Genomic DNA, 15,564 nt, shown 5'->3' with positions numbered 1-15,564 from the left:
ATTTCGATATAAACTAATAATCGATACACAATAGTGTTCTTGGCGATATATCGATTTCACTTAGATATATTATACCCTTATCTCACATACAGTTTGTATCATTCTAAAAATTCATATTTTGAAGACTTTTTTACCTAATTAGCCAGTTGTAAGTTGTTTTTATAGTATTTTGATAGAAAAAAATGTATTTTATTGATTGTACAAGGTAATCTTTCCACTGAAAACAGAAAATACCAATGTTTTTCTGCCAAAAGTGTGAACGCACTATGTTTCCGCATATGTAATCTCCACTATCGATAGCATCCGAGTACATCGATACTCTTTCCTTACACCCTTAATTTGTTTCTAGGTGTTGGCTGCCAATTGTAGAGTGCAAATGAAAAGTTACAGATTGGTGGCTTCGTTAACAAAATTTTCAGTTATTTGTGTAGTTGATGACGGGAATTTGTTTTGCGTATAAAAGTTAACTTTTGCGTGTAAGTAACGTTTCTCGTCAGCCAAATCTGTCTAGTGAATAAAATTTGACAGAAAAATTACTGATCTATGGTAATGTGTGTGTATGTGCTAAATGAAAAATTTTCATGCTCCCGAGGAATATGAAGACATGCAGTTGAATGTATATATATGCTTTGCGCTTACATATATGTTATAATAACATATTGAACACGATGTATTGGCAAAGTACAAAACTGATTTATTTGTTCGTTCGAAAAACACACAAAAAAATAAGCGATAGAAATGAAAAAAGTTTCAACGTTTAAAATTGATTATTTTTTTTTTTTATCTATTTCTCTCTTACTCTTTGTCATGTGTGTGCTTACGCTATCGGCATTGGTGCGAATGCGACAAATATCCATCGCCACTGTTTTTGTCTCACCGCCCGCTTTCCGGGGACTTCTGACCTGCTTTCGCTGCCGCGCTTTCAATTGCGCACGGCTCGCGTCTTACTTGCCGTCCTGCTTACTCCAATCAGTTTCGTGCGATACGCAACGGTGGTGGTGCAAAAATTGCAATTTTGGTGTACAAAAAAAGCAAAAGGAATATCCTATATCCAATCCTACACACATCCAGCAGCAGAGAGGCGAGAAATCCAAAAGGACGGGCCAGAAAAATTTTATTTTCCTCATTGTCTCGCACGCAAGATAGTTTTTTGTTTTTTTTTTATAAAGTATCCACCCACAACAAACATTTTTCATTAAACGAAGCAGCACAGGCTTTCAAAAATCCTTATTAAACCACAGGCAAATAGAGCACAAAAAAACCAAGAAACAAAAGGTTGCTGGAACTAGCACAAAAAAATAAAAGTATAAAGTATATTTCGCCACCTTACGAACCGTTTCCAATTTGAATCACAGGATAAATAGGAAAACTCCCTCACTTTCCATAGTTCAAGTATTTAACAAGGCAAACTCTCTACAGGGATCTAAAATACACCAACCGCACATACAAAACCACTGCAGAATTATTATATTAACCGAAACCAAAAAAAAAAATAAAATAAAATCGAAATAATTCAATTGGCAGAGCAGAAGGACGACAAACGTCAGATAAAATAAATGCACAACCAAGAATAGAATGCGTGAAGAATAATATTCAACAAAAAACAACTAAAACCCAACTCTTGCAGAACAAAATTCATGGTTGATTTATCAATAAAAAAATAATCATCGTATGCTAGCGTGATCATAGAAAGCCCTATATTTGACTAAGCTACTGGCCAGCTTAAAAAACTTCGCGTAAGTATAATTATTCATTCATAGCTTGAAAATGTGAGGTTTATCAATAAATGTTCTTACTCCAAAACTATAGCACTTTTGCACCCAAAAAAAGCGAGTGGAAAAGCTTAGGATCCAGAAAGCCGGCTGAAAAAAAAAATAAACCAAACCGAACCGAAGAGAGAGGATCCCCAGATAAAGACACGTTTACAAACGATATAAGATGAATGAACTAGACAGTCTCAGGCAGGAAGCCGAATCCCTAAAGAATGCCATTCGAGATGCCCGGAAGGCAGCCTGCGACACATCCTTGTTGCAAGCCGCCTCCTCGCTGGAACCAATTGGCCGCATACAGATGCGAACACGGCGTACATTACGCGGCCATTTGGCGAAAATCTACGCCATGCACTGGGGCAATGATTCCAGGAATCTCGTGTCAGCTTCACAGGACGGCAAGCTTATCGTTTGGGACTCGCATACCACGAACAAAGTCCACGCCATTCCACTGCGATCCTCGTGGGTTATGACCTGTGCGTACGCTCCATCTGGCAGCTATGTGGCCTGCGGCGGCCTCGACAACATGTGTTCAATTTACAACCTAAAGACGCGAGAGGGTAATGTCCGTGTGTCCCGCGAGCTGCCGGGCCATGGTGGCTATCTATCCTGCTGCCGCTTCCTGGACGACAATCAGATAGTTACCAGCTCCGGCGATATGTCGTGCGGCTTGTGGGACATCGAGACCGGACTGCAGGTTACCTCGTTTCTGGGACATACCGGCGACGTGATGGCACTATCGCTGGCGCCCCAATGCAAAACGTTCGTATCCGGCGCCTGCGATGCGTCCGCCAAGCTATGGGACATCCGGGAAGGCGTCTGTAAACAAACCTTCCCCGGCCACGAGTCCGATATCAATGCGGTGACATTTTTCCCCAACGGCCAGGCGTTCGCCACCGGTTCGGACGATGCTACCTGCCGACTGTTCGACATTCGCGCCGATCAGGAGCTGGCCATGTACTCGCACGACAACATCATTTGCGGCATCACCTCGGTGGCGTTCTCGAAGAGCGGACGTCTGTTATTAGCGGGCTACGACGACTTCAACTGCAACGTGTGGGACACGATGAAGGCGGAACGGTCGGGCATACTCGCCGGTCACGACAACCGTGTATCCTGTTTGGGCGTTACCGAAAACGGTATGGCGGTGGCAACAGGATCGTGGGACTCCTTCTTGCGCGTATGGAACTAAAGAAAAAAACAAAACCCAAAACCAAAAAAAAAAAAAGAGAACAAAACAAAAAAACAGTAAACAGAAAACAGAACTTCAAAAATGCATTAAAGGGTGGGGTGGGGTGTCAGGTCAACGGTTGCGCAGTCTGCGGATAGTGTTTCACCCATCATCTACATTGTGATCTAATGTACATGATGATTCGGTGTTACCTCTGTGGTTAATATTAAATGAGTGCCGGACGTTTTGAATATGTGGGCGCAGCTAGTTGACTAGAACGTAGACCACAACAACAAAGAACTTTATATACAACATTATTTATATTGCTATATACTTATTAACTAAAATTATACAAAAAGAAAAAAAAGAACCGCAGACATACGCAGCAACATACAAATAGACATACACACGCATACAAGAATATTATTAGTGTAAATGGAAAATTGAAACAAACAAATGAAAAAAAGAAAAAAACGAAGAAAAACAAAAAACAGAGGAGTAATGAGAAGAAAAGATAACGATGGGCCCCGCTGATAGTCAGTTGTTTAGTCAGAATTCCGGTTACAGCTACAGTTTAAAACGTACGTAAATTAAACTTAGTTCAAATCGTATTTCAGTGGTGAGTGCAACTGATGGAACTCCCAGGAGTGCGCCAACACCGTATTGCGTCAGTCGTTTGCACTTTGTAAAAGAAAAAGAAGGTATCATTGTAATCATGTATGTCAACAAGTAAATACATATTCTTTTGCGTATAATACATAAACTTCAGAATGTGGATCCTGATGAATGGGAAGTCAAATAAAGTTAAAGCATTTAAAAATAAAAAAAAGATCACGGCAAACCTAAAAGTAAAACAAAACAACAAAAAAATTGCGTAATAAACTTTATAAATCAAGTAATGAAAAAAAAAGTAAACAAAAACACTATAACAAATTTTTGTCTTATTATGTTTAAGTCCCTAATTTATATACAAACAAAAATAAGAATGATTTAAATAACATATATGTAAACTATGCATTAGTGAAAAAGTGGAAAACTATTTATATATAATATGATGGCCATATAAGCTATAACAATAAATTGAAAAACACCTTTAAATCTTATAATACATTTATAAATGTTTAACAAAATCTTAACAAATACATTCATAGAATTGCGGCAGTAAGGGCATTAAAAGCATCATGGAAATAATTTGAGCATTCATCCTCACACTCTAATTGACACAGTTGAATTTTGTTCATTTGTTCTCCTAAATTCCTATGAGGTTTTACATATATATGGCTTACATGAGGTTTGAAATGCAAAAACGATTGTAGAATGCAAACAAAAACTAAAGCTTATATTGTGAAAATACTGATATTGTCTTGCTGTCTTACGAATATACTGAATCATCAAGTTCTTATCTACAATTTTTTTAAAAAAATTAATTTTAAGCGGTAATAGGAAATTCGCGGAAGCCAATTCCAGCATTCTGAAATCCTACTAGTACCATATTTCATTAAAAATTGTAATAAACTTGCCAGTTTATTGACCTTCTTGAAGTATTTTTTTAACAATAAAATGTTGGTCCGATAGGTAAATTGTGATTTAAAGTGAATAGTTTTTCAAGCAACGAGGAATCCTAAACCACACCCAATCAAAAATCTTAATCAACATTTAAAATGGACAAAATTGTGTATTTTTACCAACTTTTGATGCTTGATAATATTGAACCGAATATATTCCTATGTATATGTGTAACTATTGGTAAGCTTACAACAGCTGCAGTTATTTGAGCTCTGCTTTTTCACCAAAGATGGACTTACTTATTTTTAGTACATTCTGGACATTCTGGACGGCCATTTTAAAACTAATGCTGTTTCAAAACTATGAATAAATTATGAGAAGAGAACTTTGTAACATTTAAATAATAAAATAAAACCAAAAATATGATAATCTTATTGTTTAAATTGAACAAGGAATAATTAAAGTTGATCGATTTTGCAAAACTAAACAAAATGCATGATTATGCGTAGTCAAATCGATAAAGTAAGTCCATCTAAGGTTAATAATAATTACAAGCGCACTTTACGAATTGTCAGGAATTTTTTACTCCAGCAGTAAGTTTAATTAAAATATTTTTCTATCCCAGCCTAAAAGGAACAAAGTAACGTGTTTTCTCTTTTTAGTTGTTATCTGTTTTTTGTTTTAGAGTACTTTGTTATGAGTAATCACATCCTCAAGTATGTTAATATCAGAACCCTTCTCAATGTATGTGTGTTTCCATGTAAATTTAATTATGTATACGTTATGTTTATATATGTATATGCAAGAAAATCATATATTTGCGCATATATGTATTGTAATTTAATTACTGTTTTCTTTTGTCAACCTTAATCGACAAATTTAATAAAATGATTTATTTGTAATTAGTTATTAACAATAATTAAAAGCTGTCAACAAAGAAATTGAAATTTGAATAAAACATGGTCATGTAATAAACATACATACAAACATACATATTTAAAATGAAAACTGAAGATTACTAACATTAATTTATAATTTGTGTCATAGCCGTCAACTCAGCGTTATATCTAGAATAAATAATAAAGAAAATTGTGTTAAGCAAATGCTACATATATCATTTAATGTACGTGTGCACATATGTACATGCCGAAAACATTAATTAAGAGTTTGGTCTGTCAGGATTAACGGGTTAATAAAACTGACATGCTAATAGTCATACATTTATATGCAATCAAATTAAATTTTTTTCAATTAAACACTTGGTCATTTCGTATTAACTTTGATTTGCACATTGTTAGCCATAAAAAAATTCGCAATTTGGGAATTCAGTATAACGTTTATACAGGAAACATTTAAGCAATTTTATTGATTACATTTTTAACACATTGTTCTTATAATGATATCTCAGGAGGTTTCGGTTTCAGGTTTTGAGTGTGTTTGTTTTAAAACTAAAAATATATTTGAGGTTGGCATTTTGATGCTTTTATACAAATTATATGATTTTTATATATTATAATGTTATCAGAGTTTGTGGAAAACTATCTATAGGATAGCAGCAGGATTTAAACCCCCAAGCCTTTGACCGGAAATGAACTCTTGTACATTACGATTTGTGACGTCAAGGTTTTGCCCCACATAAGTTGCTTTGCCATCGGTAATGAGGTTTCTAGGTTGGCCAATTGGATCCGCTGTTGTCGCTGGAATGTTAAATATGGGATTCATATCTATGGTTTGGGACAAAAATTAAACGAAGTTCCTTCAAATTTTTGACAAGCTGTAGAAACTGAAGAACCTTGCATTAATTAGTTTTGATTTTTATATATATACTTGCATTTTGGTAAAAACCGATTTTGCGATTGTTCGGTCAACAAGTCTGTTATTCCTTAAGTCCTAGGCAACCTTTAAATTATTTAATCACCCAAGGTAAAAGCTATTATTTTGAAGCCTTTGCTCTCTTAAAAATAATAGGGAAATTTTTGTATCATAGTTGATATAGATATATTGCTTGCTATATTTTTATTGTTTAAAGTTTCATAAGGAGTATTTAAATTTCCGTTACGATATCAATAATTTTGGGTTGCACGGGCAAATTATCGGTAAAATATCGCATGAACCTCTGCGGCTGGAAAGATGACAGGTTACTAATGGAATGAGGATTTGGAACGCAGAAGCTTATGGACCATTCCTTAAATACAATTTTATGCTCCTACGATTTTGTTCTAAGTACCAAAAAGAAAAAATTTGTTTAAATTGTAATTTCATTGAAAAAATATAAGCAAAAGCTATTTCATTTAACTACTTTGCAGTATTATTGGTTTAAAGGGCTTGCTAGTTTGCAATCGATATCGATTAAAAGCTATAAGGAGAAAATTATGTTATGTGATTATGATTTGGTGTTCTAGAAATTAACAAAATTGATGACAGCATTACAAAAATTAGGAATCAACAAAAATGAATTAATATTATTTCTAAAAAAAATTAAGGAGCCCAACGATATTTTTTATTATGTTCAGCGTTGCCACTGAAGTATACATATGTTTGTATATGTACATATGTATGTATATGTTTGTATGTGTAGCATGCTTCAAAACAAACAGACGAAATTAAGTTATTGCAAAAATATGACTTTTTTAATATAATATATTCCTAATGATATAAACCCACCTTTATCTTACGAATTTGCCTTAAAAAGTCTCATATAATTGGGTTCTAAGCTTAAATGCAATTGTACATTTGTATACAATAATAAAACAAACTTATTTAATTTGGGGTATGCATATTTTTGCTTGGATGTGGATGCACGTTTAGATACCGCCTTTTGTATTTACATATATAAATTCATAAAATACATAATTGCCAATTGATGTTCATGAGGACATGCATACTTATGTAGCTATGTACATATGTAAATACCGGCAATCACTCGTGGAGTGCATGAATTTCCACACGTATGAATGTATATGTATATTTTTGATTTAAATCTTTGTGTGTAACGGAAAAGTTCTATTCTCTCAAAGCTCGAAAAATGCCAGCAACAAAATTGAGCAGTATTGCGAACTACATGAAACACAATAAACATTTTTGGGGTAATCTAAGAAATAATATCAACAAAGATGTATGTATAAAAACCATTATTATGTTGTATACGAATGTTCTTTTTAATCTTTTTTAAATGCATTAAAACTGTTAATATTGTTTGAAACAATTTTAATTGGTTTTAAAATAATATTTTGATTGTTATATATTTTAAATATAAAATCGCACTCACAAAGTTCATTGGGTAGCACATAGCTTTGCTATAATTGAGAGCGAAAGCTCATTTTACTGTGGTAGTTTGACGTGCGCGTCCTTCATTTGACTTTGAAAATTTTCTCGCCTGAGTTTATTTCATAGAAAGTGCTCAAAATTTCTCAGTCAGCACAGTCGATTCCTTGCTAGCGAGCCGATAGGTAGTGTTTCGTCTCTCAAATAAACATAGTTTTCAAGTGCTTCTATTAACCATATTAACCACTTACAGATAAACAAAAAGTTAACCATGTCTAAGATTGGAATTAACGGTTTTGGTCGCATCGGCCGTCTGGTGCTGCGTGCCGCCATCGATAAGGGAGCCTCCGTTGTCGCCGTCAACGATCCCTTCATCGATGTGAACTACATGGTCTACCTGTTCAAATTCGATTCCACCCATGGACGTTTTAAGGGCACCGTTGCCGCTGAGGGCGGTTTCCTGGTGGTTAACGGACAGAAGATCACCGTTTTCAGCGAGCGCGATCCGGCCAACATTAACTGGGCCAGCGCTGGCGCCGAATACGTGGTGGAGTCCACCGGTGTGTTCACCACCATTGAGAAGGCCTCCACTCACTTGAAGGGCGGTGCCAAGAAGGTGATCATCTCGGCTCCATCCGCCGATGCCCCCATGTTCGTGTGCGGTGTCAATTTGGAAGCCTACAGCCCCGACATGAAGGTGGTCTCTAACGCCTCGTGCACCACCAACTGCTTGGCTCCCCTGGCCAAGGTTATCAACGACAACTTCGAGATCGTTGAGGGTCTGATGACCACCGTGCATGCTACCACTGCTACCCAGAAGACCGTGGATGGACCCTCTGGCAAACTGTGGCGTGATGGACGTGGCGCTGCCCAGAATATCATTCCAGCTTCCACGGGAGCTGCCAAGGCCGTTGGCAAGGTCATTCCTGCTCTGAACGGAAAGCTCACTGGTATGGCTTTCCGCGTCCCCACTCCCAATGTCTCCGTGGTGGATCTTACCGTCCGTTTGGGCAAGGGAGCCAGCTACGATGAGATCAAGGCCAAGGTCCAGGAGGCCGCCAATGGCCCATTGAAGGGAATCCTCGGTTACACCGACGAGGAGGTCGTCTCCACCGATTTCCTCAGCGACTCCCATTCGTCCGTTTTCGACGCCAAGGCTGGCATTTCGCTTAACGATAAGTTCGTCAAGTTGATCTCCTGGTATGACAACGAATTCGGCTACTCCAACCGCGTCATCGACCTGATCAAGTATATGCAAAGCAAGGATTAAATTATGCAATACCCACCCACCCACATAACAAAGTAGAAAATGCTCGGAAAACTGGGAGACATCAGAAAAACATATATATACATATAATAATGCTCCCCGGTGGAGCAGCACTATGCGCAATTAAATATGCTTCTGTTTTTGCTCTTACATTTGCCAGCAACATTGAAAAAATTTAAATACATATAGTACATTCATAATACACATAAATATGTTTACTGTTGTTAAATAAAGTTTCACTCTGTGTGTAGTTGTAACAATATCGATTTGTAAGCATTTAAATTTTCGTTTTTGTTTTTTTTAATTTCATGAACAGTGGGGGGTTATAATAATAGCGGAAACGTAAAATATTTCTTAATTTTTTTATGGGCTTAATAATTGTAATTTAAGTTACTATTTTATCTAAAAACATTAGTCAAAATACATACATATGTACATAGTCAATTACTATTTCAGGGACTGCCTATATATATATATATAAATTATATATACTATATATATGTATTAAATATGTATATATAATAAAATATATATGTACATATACATATGTATTCTGTTCATGCTATGGAATCGAGACAGTCTTGAATCTGCATAATAAAAATAGGCTTTCTTATTTATTGGAGAAATTTCAGACATATATCGATAAACTAAACGATAATACCAAATGAATAAAAATCATAAATGGACGTTAATGCTTTAAAATTTCTTTATTTCCAAATTTATTGCATTTGAAAATTACAACAATTTCCCGTTTAACAGTTACCGGTGACTATCTATTTTTATTTTCGAACTGGGTTGGCATTATTTGCCGAACGCATATTTTTAAAATATATGATAAAAACATATTTATATATAACTGTTGTTTAGTTTAAGAACTTCCCGTCAAAAAATTATTTAGAAGAATGTGTATATTTAACAAAAAAGCAGTTATAACCGCTTTTTGCGTTAAAGTTCATTTATTCTGCATCTTCCAATTTTTTCCGATACCGATATCTTATCTGTGGTATTCGGTGTTGTCGATTATTAAAATTGTTCGGTCACACTAATTTTCAGAACATTTTAATACTGGCATGTAAATAAAATAATCAATTGACGAAACCCTAAAATAAAATGTGAATTATTAAAGAAGCTATTGTAACAATTGGAGAAAAAAACTTCGCTACAACTATGGACACTTCGTTCCTGTTATTTGTGAATTCGAGTCGTCGAGCAAAAGCGCGTTTACTTGTGTAAAATTGTGGAGGCGAACAAAGAGTATGTTTTCCAAGTGATTTTGTGTATGAGTTTGATAAATTTTCGCCAAGATAAAAAAAATTTGTGTCCCGTAACATAGTCTAAAAATCTCAACTTACGTATGTGTGCAGCGTGGACACAAATCTGTATACATATTGCTATATATGTGTGTATGTTGATTTGTATGTGCAGATCTTATTAATATTTAATAATTATAAACGGTGCCAATACATTTTGGATACTTTCGTGAATATTGTAGCATCTTCAAGTGGACCTAAAAATGAAATATACACATGTATAAAAAATTTAATAAGTGTTCAGTTGCACATGTGCAACAGTGCGTTTCTCTATACATATGCCTATCTATTTTGGTATATGTACATAAAAATTTCAATGTTGTCCACAAATGACTGCAAAATATTAAAAGAACAGTTATAAAATTACCATAACTCTCATGAGAATGGGTATTTGTACCTAAACAGCAGTACTATTTATAATTTATATTCAAATTGGACGTTCCATGTCAACTTGACTATCGTATTGGCAACTTTGTGTGTACATAAGAGAGTATGTATGTATGTACGTTTGTAGTGAGTTTGAAGAAACGAAATAATAGCATGAATAACTTTGCTAAAGAGTTTTTAAAAAGTGCCAAAGTTAAAAAAAAGTAGTTCATCTATTAATTTTTAATAACCATTTAATAGTTTTCTTTTCTACAAGACATTGTACATATGTATTGTTTTGTTATTTCGCCTATTTGGAACGTCCCATTTTCAGTTTAACATATATTTGTATATACATGTATATATGTACTTACATATGTGGGTCAATGTAGACAATACTAATAAAATCTACATAATATATAACGGGGGCACTTGCTTGTTTATTTTGGCCTATCGGTATGTATGTAAATACACATGTCCACAAATATGTACATATGTATGTGTTAATATCTTTTAAATCGTTTTTCTTCTAGGTTACCAAACATTGTTTTACCTTGAATAACATTTTCACCAGGACAGCAATGAAAATCCAATCCAAACATAAATGTGTTGTAAACTGATTTAAACTGGGCAAACGGTATGCCTTTTCATTAAACATTGTACACAATTGGATCTTGAAGACTGAAATGCATTAGTACAGGTTTGTATAATAATAATATGAACTCAAACTTATTTCTTGAACACTTCTTGTAAATCTTTACAAAAGTTACATATTCTGCCCAAAAACAAGGCGTGGTCACGTATTGAAACCAAAGTTACCAGTATTTCCCAACTTTTCTTAGGCGAACCTGCGAATTCCCGAATTTCGATTTTTAATTTTAGATATAAAATGCTTAATGCTAGTTTTTGGTGTCTTTAGTTAAACAAATTCAAGTACCAGAAGTGAAACATATTTTTTGTTACAACTTGTAAGCTTGCAGAATCTCTTTCATAAGCCCTTATTTTTTTAAAATTATTATTGTTATTATTTTCGTTTCGCCAAAACTTAAAATTGTGTTCATATTTTGTTGTTTCTTTTAAAGGATTAAATAGTTTATTTTTTTTCAGATAAATCAGTCCGGTGTTATCATGTTCACAAGAAAATGCTTATTGGTTAGAGGCTCCAGGGGATCGAGATCCCAAGAGCTGAATTTGTAGAATTCAAAAAGGAATATTGCACAAAAAGGTACCTAAGTTATATGATAAGCTTGCCTTAGGCTATATGTTCTTCATTTATTTCAGAACCTGGTTGTTAATAACGCGCTGCTTCAAACAGTTCAATTGACAGGCAATATAAACTTAAGCATGAAAGTCAAAGATACGATCCTGTGTGCATGCCCTGCATAAAAACATTTAGCAAAGAGTTCACATTCAGCTTAGTAATTGGCTGCTGCTGCCAGAAGACTCAAAATGGGAGCCAACACGTCGAGCAGCAGCTATCCCGCGGCGGCCTCAACCGGAAGCTCAGCTAATAATAATTCCGGCAACTCCAATGGCAATCTGTCGGTGATGAACAACATGGCCGATATATCCACAGCCGGTGCCTACGGAACTAGTTGTGGCCCGAGCGGAACTCCCGGGATCGTCGTCAGTGGAGCACACTACCATCGGGACCAGAGGAGGAAGCGTGCCACCGGCTTTGCCACACTCAAGCGAAAGTTTATACGGCGACGGCGCTCCTCGAAAGCCTGTGATCACGCTCGTGTGCTGCGAGACTTTGTATCCGATTGGGCACCTGTGGAACTGGCGGCTCTCTGCGAGGAATTCGAGGCACTGTCGGCTCTGAGGGATTTGTCGGTTAGCTAACATCACTTACCACACTGCTAGATCATTTCCTAACCCATTGTATTGCATTACAGGTGCAAGCTGAACTCGCACGTCCGCCAGCAGCAACGTTCAAACAAGATCTGGCTGCCATTTACGAAAAGAATCTGTGCACCGATTGTGATTTGGTATTTCGCGGAACGATATTCTCAGTCCATCGTGCAATATTATCGGCACGTTGTGTATATTTTCGGGACCTGCTGGCCGGATGTCCTGGTTTCGGAGCGCGTATTTGTCTCGAATTGCCCAGTTCGCCGATCGATGTACAACTGTTCTCGTCACTATTGCGCTACCTATACACTGGTGATCTATGTCCCCATGATCCGAATATCGATACAAATCTGTTGCGGCAGTTGGGCAAGGATTTCGGCACACCGAATCCGCTGGAGCACGATCTGCGCTACTTGCTGGAGACCGGTGATTATGCTGACGCAGCACTCGTTTTCACCGCCGACGGCACCAACGATTATCTCAGACAAGACTCGGGAACCTCGGAGTACGGCTTCCGGCCGAAAATAGAACTCCCTTGCCATAAAGCGATACTAAGCGCGCGTTCGCCGTTCTTTCGCAATTTGATTGCGCGACGCACACGCAATGTGGACGAGTACGTGGAGCGTTCACTTCACGTGCCCACACGCATCGTACTGGACGAATCGGTTATACCAAAAAGATATGCGCGGGTATTGCTGCAGGCCATCTACCTTGACTCGGTGGACTTGTCGCTGATTTTACGCGGCGTTGGCTCGGGCACATCGGCTGGATCGCTGGGCGAGGTGCATGCTCTAACCAACACGGGACGGGTGCGACCATCGACTCTCGAGGAGGCAATGGAGTTGTACCAGATCGGGCGATTCCTGGAGTTGGACATTCTGGCTCAGGGCTGTGAGGACTTGATTCTCGAATGGCTGTCGATCGAAACGCTGCCCACTGTGCTGCAATGGGGCTGCCAGCCGTACGGATCCGCCTGGGTCTTTCGCCAGGCCTGTCAGTATTTGCGCGAGGAGTTCGCCGCCGTTAGCTCCTCGCCGGTGTTGCATCAGCTGGACAAGTCACAGCTCATCCATATTCTGCACAGCAACTTCTTGCAGGCCTCCGAACTGGAGGTGCTGCAGGCGGTACTCAAGTGGGGCGAAATGGAGCTCATTCGTCGCATGGAGGTTCGTGAGCCGAACCTGTTGTCGCACACCGCCCACTCGGTGGCGCGCAAGGGTGTCAAGAAACGCGACCTGAGCGATATCGAGTTGCGCGAAATACTGTCGGAACTGCTGCCGCTGGTGCGCATGGATCACGTACTGCCGCCCCACTGCGAGGTCCTCTGCCAGGCGATTCGACGCGGCCTCGTCAGCACACCGCCGTCGCACATGATCGGCGATGATCGGGAGAATCTGCGCGTGAATGCCTGGATTCGCGGCGGCAAAAACCAGGGCCTCTACGTTAGACCGCGCCTGTTTATGCCCTATTTCGAAGAGGCTAAGGCGCTGCTCGAGGATCGTATGTCCTCGTCGCACCATCAGGTTGAACTAATGCGCATGCGAAGGTGTCGACATCCACCGGATATTCCCGACACACTCTACATGGTCTCGCACATGAACTCAAAGGCGAACAGTGATCTTAGCACCGTAGAAAATCGTAGTACTGACGGAAATGTTGATATATTAGTAGGCGCCGCTGTAATTCCACCACCGGACAACCAAACCTTGCTGGCGATGCGCAAGCGGGAGCACAAGTTGCGCCAGTCGCCAATGTGCCAGCGGGCACTGCTGTTGCCGCTCTCCTCGAAGAACGAGATCGATCGCCAGATCCGATTGCGGGTCGTGCGGGAGTTCAATCTGCCGGATGAGGTCTCCGACCTGCTGGAGATCGCCCTGCAAACCAATCCGGGCCGGAATGAGAGCCATGTCGAGGAGACGGGCGCATCGAGCGTGCCGAAAGACGAATCCCTGCTGGAGGACGAGGATCAAAGTCCGCCGCCATCGCCGGCGGCAACATGCTCAGTGTCGCGACACACCACCGTGGCATCGGCGTTTCTGTCGCCCATGGGCTCATCGGTGGCCTCGTCGTGCGGCACCGATGCGGCGCATCCCTGCTACAGTCGAAATCTCACCTTCCCACGCCACCACTCGAACGGCCTGATCGGCGTGGCCAGTGCGTTCGGATCCAGTTCGGGTGGTGGTGGCGGCGGCGTTGGCGGTGGCGGTGGTGGCCCGCCACTCCAGTGCAGCTACTCGCGACTGTCGTCGTCGGTGCATCAACGCAACGACCTGCCCGCCCTCATCACCGAGGGCGACTTTCGGTTCCCCCATGGCAACGGTCTCGGCCTGGACATGGGCGCTGAGGGCGGTGCCTGTGGCCTCGACGCGGCCAACAGCCATCTGTCCGAGATGATGCCCGATGTGGCCATGGCCACCGCCTCGCTGGGGCAGCTGCACTTGACAAATAACGGCGGACCCGGCTGCGCTGGCAATATCGGCGGACGAGCGGTGAGCAGCAATAATGACATGTCCGAGAGCTTGCAATTAGATTTAGGCGATGGCCCAAGCCCTCACATTATTGGAAGTGCTGTCGGTTCAATGACTCTACGAAATATACAGGTAAGTTCCTAAACTTTAACTTCCTTCTTACTATAATATCTTTAATTGAATTGTTTATTTTGTATGAAAAGCACCAACTGCCAACAAACAACTATCACCACTTCATGCAGCGTTCGAATTCGCCATTTGAAATCCTGCGGCAAGGACAACCATCGCCAACATCACATCCACAACATTCCGGGACATACAATTCTGGACCACCAAGGTTTTTATAGAGATTTCGAGTGGCCCCCGATCATGGGCATTATTTTAGCATGCCTTTCTAAATAAACAAAATCCGATACAATTAAAAACTAAAAATCTAGATAAATAAAACAAACTACTAAATAAATGTCAAAATGATACCCCTTTTCAATGATCTATCAATATATATATAAGTTGGAAATAAGAAGAAAATATAAAATTTTCCTTCAAAACGTTCTCATGAATTGGAATTTCATCTTTTATCTGGAATTTG

The 15,564-nt window shown here is 39.2% G+C and overlaps 3 protein-coding genes across 6 annotated transcripts; all 3 read left to right on the top strand.

The window, feature by feature from the left end:
- Window positions 1-335: 335 nt before the first annotated feature.
- LOC108094641 (guanine nucleotide-binding protein subunit beta-1) lies at window positions 336-5,549 on the top strand. 4 transcript variants are annotated; one of them, XM_017195344.2, is made up of 3 exons: window positions 336-476; window positions 1,628-1,736; window positions 1,810-5,549. In XM_017195344.2, the coding sequence occupies exon 3, from the start codon at window positions 1,939-1,941 to the stop codon at window positions 2,959-2,961; it is 1,023 nt and encodes a 340-aa protein (XP_017050833.1). In that variant the 5' UTR covers window positions 336-476; window positions 1,628-1,736; window positions 1,810-1,938; the 3' UTR covers window positions 2,962-5,549. The 4 variants fall into 4 exon arrangements, with proteins under 4 accessions (XP_017050833.1, XP_017050835.1, XP_017050834.1 ...); XM_017195346.2 differs by having other exon boundaries at window positions 1,530-1,736; XM_017195345.2 differs by having other exon boundaries at window positions 1,525-1,736.
- Window positions 5,550-7,775: 2,226 nt separating this feature from the next.
- Window positions 7,776-9,239, top strand: LOC108094695 (glyceraldehyde-3-phosphate dehydrogenase 2). Its single transcript, XM_017195426.2, has 2 exons — window positions 7,776-7,895; window positions 7,964-9,239. The coding sequence occupies exon 2, from the start codon at window positions 7,982-7,984 to the stop codon at window positions 8,978-8,980; it is 999 nt and encodes a 332-aa protein (XP_017050915.1). The 5' UTR covers window positions 7,776-7,895; window positions 7,964-7,981; the 3' UTR covers window positions 8,981-9,239.
- Window positions 9,240-10,009: 770 nt separating this feature from the next.
- Window positions 10,010-15,457, top strand: LOC108094680 (BTB/POZ domain-containing protein 7). The gene is made up of 6 exons (XM_017195400.2): window positions 10,010-10,231; window positions 11,187-11,353; window positions 11,761-11,878; window positions 11,935-12,489; window positions 12,552-15,107; window positions 15,179-15,457. The coding sequence occupies exons 4-6, from the start codon at window positions 12,103-12,105 to the stop codon at window positions 15,320-15,322; spliced, it is 3,087 nt and encodes a 1,028-aa protein (XP_017050889.1). The 5' UTR covers window positions 10,010-10,231; window positions 11,187-11,353; window positions 11,761-11,878; window positions 11,935-12,102; the 3' UTR covers window positions 15,323-15,457.
- The last annotated feature ends 107 nt before the right edge of the window (window positions 15,458-15,564 follow it).

Source organism: Drosophila ficusphila, unplaced genomic scaffold (genome assembly GCF_018152265.1).
Source record: "Drosophila ficusphila isolate 14025-0441.05 unplaced genomic scaffold, ASM1815226v1 contig_198, whole genome shotgun sequence".
NCBI classification, from domain to species: Eukaryota; Metazoa; Arthropoda; class Insecta; order Diptera; family Drosophilidae; genus Drosophila; species Drosophila ficusphila.
This window is presented reverse-complemented; position numbering and strand designations above follow the sequence as displayed.

Excerpts from the sequence above, each read along its gene's own strand:
- LOC108094695 (XM_017195426.2), top strand. The coding sequence starts at position 7,982 with ATGTCTAAGATTGGAATTAACGGTTTTGGTCGCATCGGCCGTCTGGTG.
- LOC108094641 (XM_017195344.2), top strand. The coding sequence starts at position 1,939 with ATGAATGAACTAGACAGTCTCAGGCAGGAAGCCGAATCCCTAAAGAAT.
- LOC108094680 (XM_017195400.2), top strand. The coding sequence starts at position 12,103 with ATGGGAGCCAACACGTCGAGCAGCAGCTATCCCGCGGCGGCCTCAACC. Across the intron at positions 12,490-12,551 it reads CGGCTCTGAGGGATTTGTCG|GTGCAAGCTGAACTCGCACG; the intron begins GTTAGCTAACAT and ends ATTGCATTACAG. Across the intron at positions 15,108-15,178 it reads TGACTCTACGAAATATACAG|CACCAACTGCCAACAAACAA; the intron begins GTAAGTTCCTAA and ends TTGTATGAAAAG.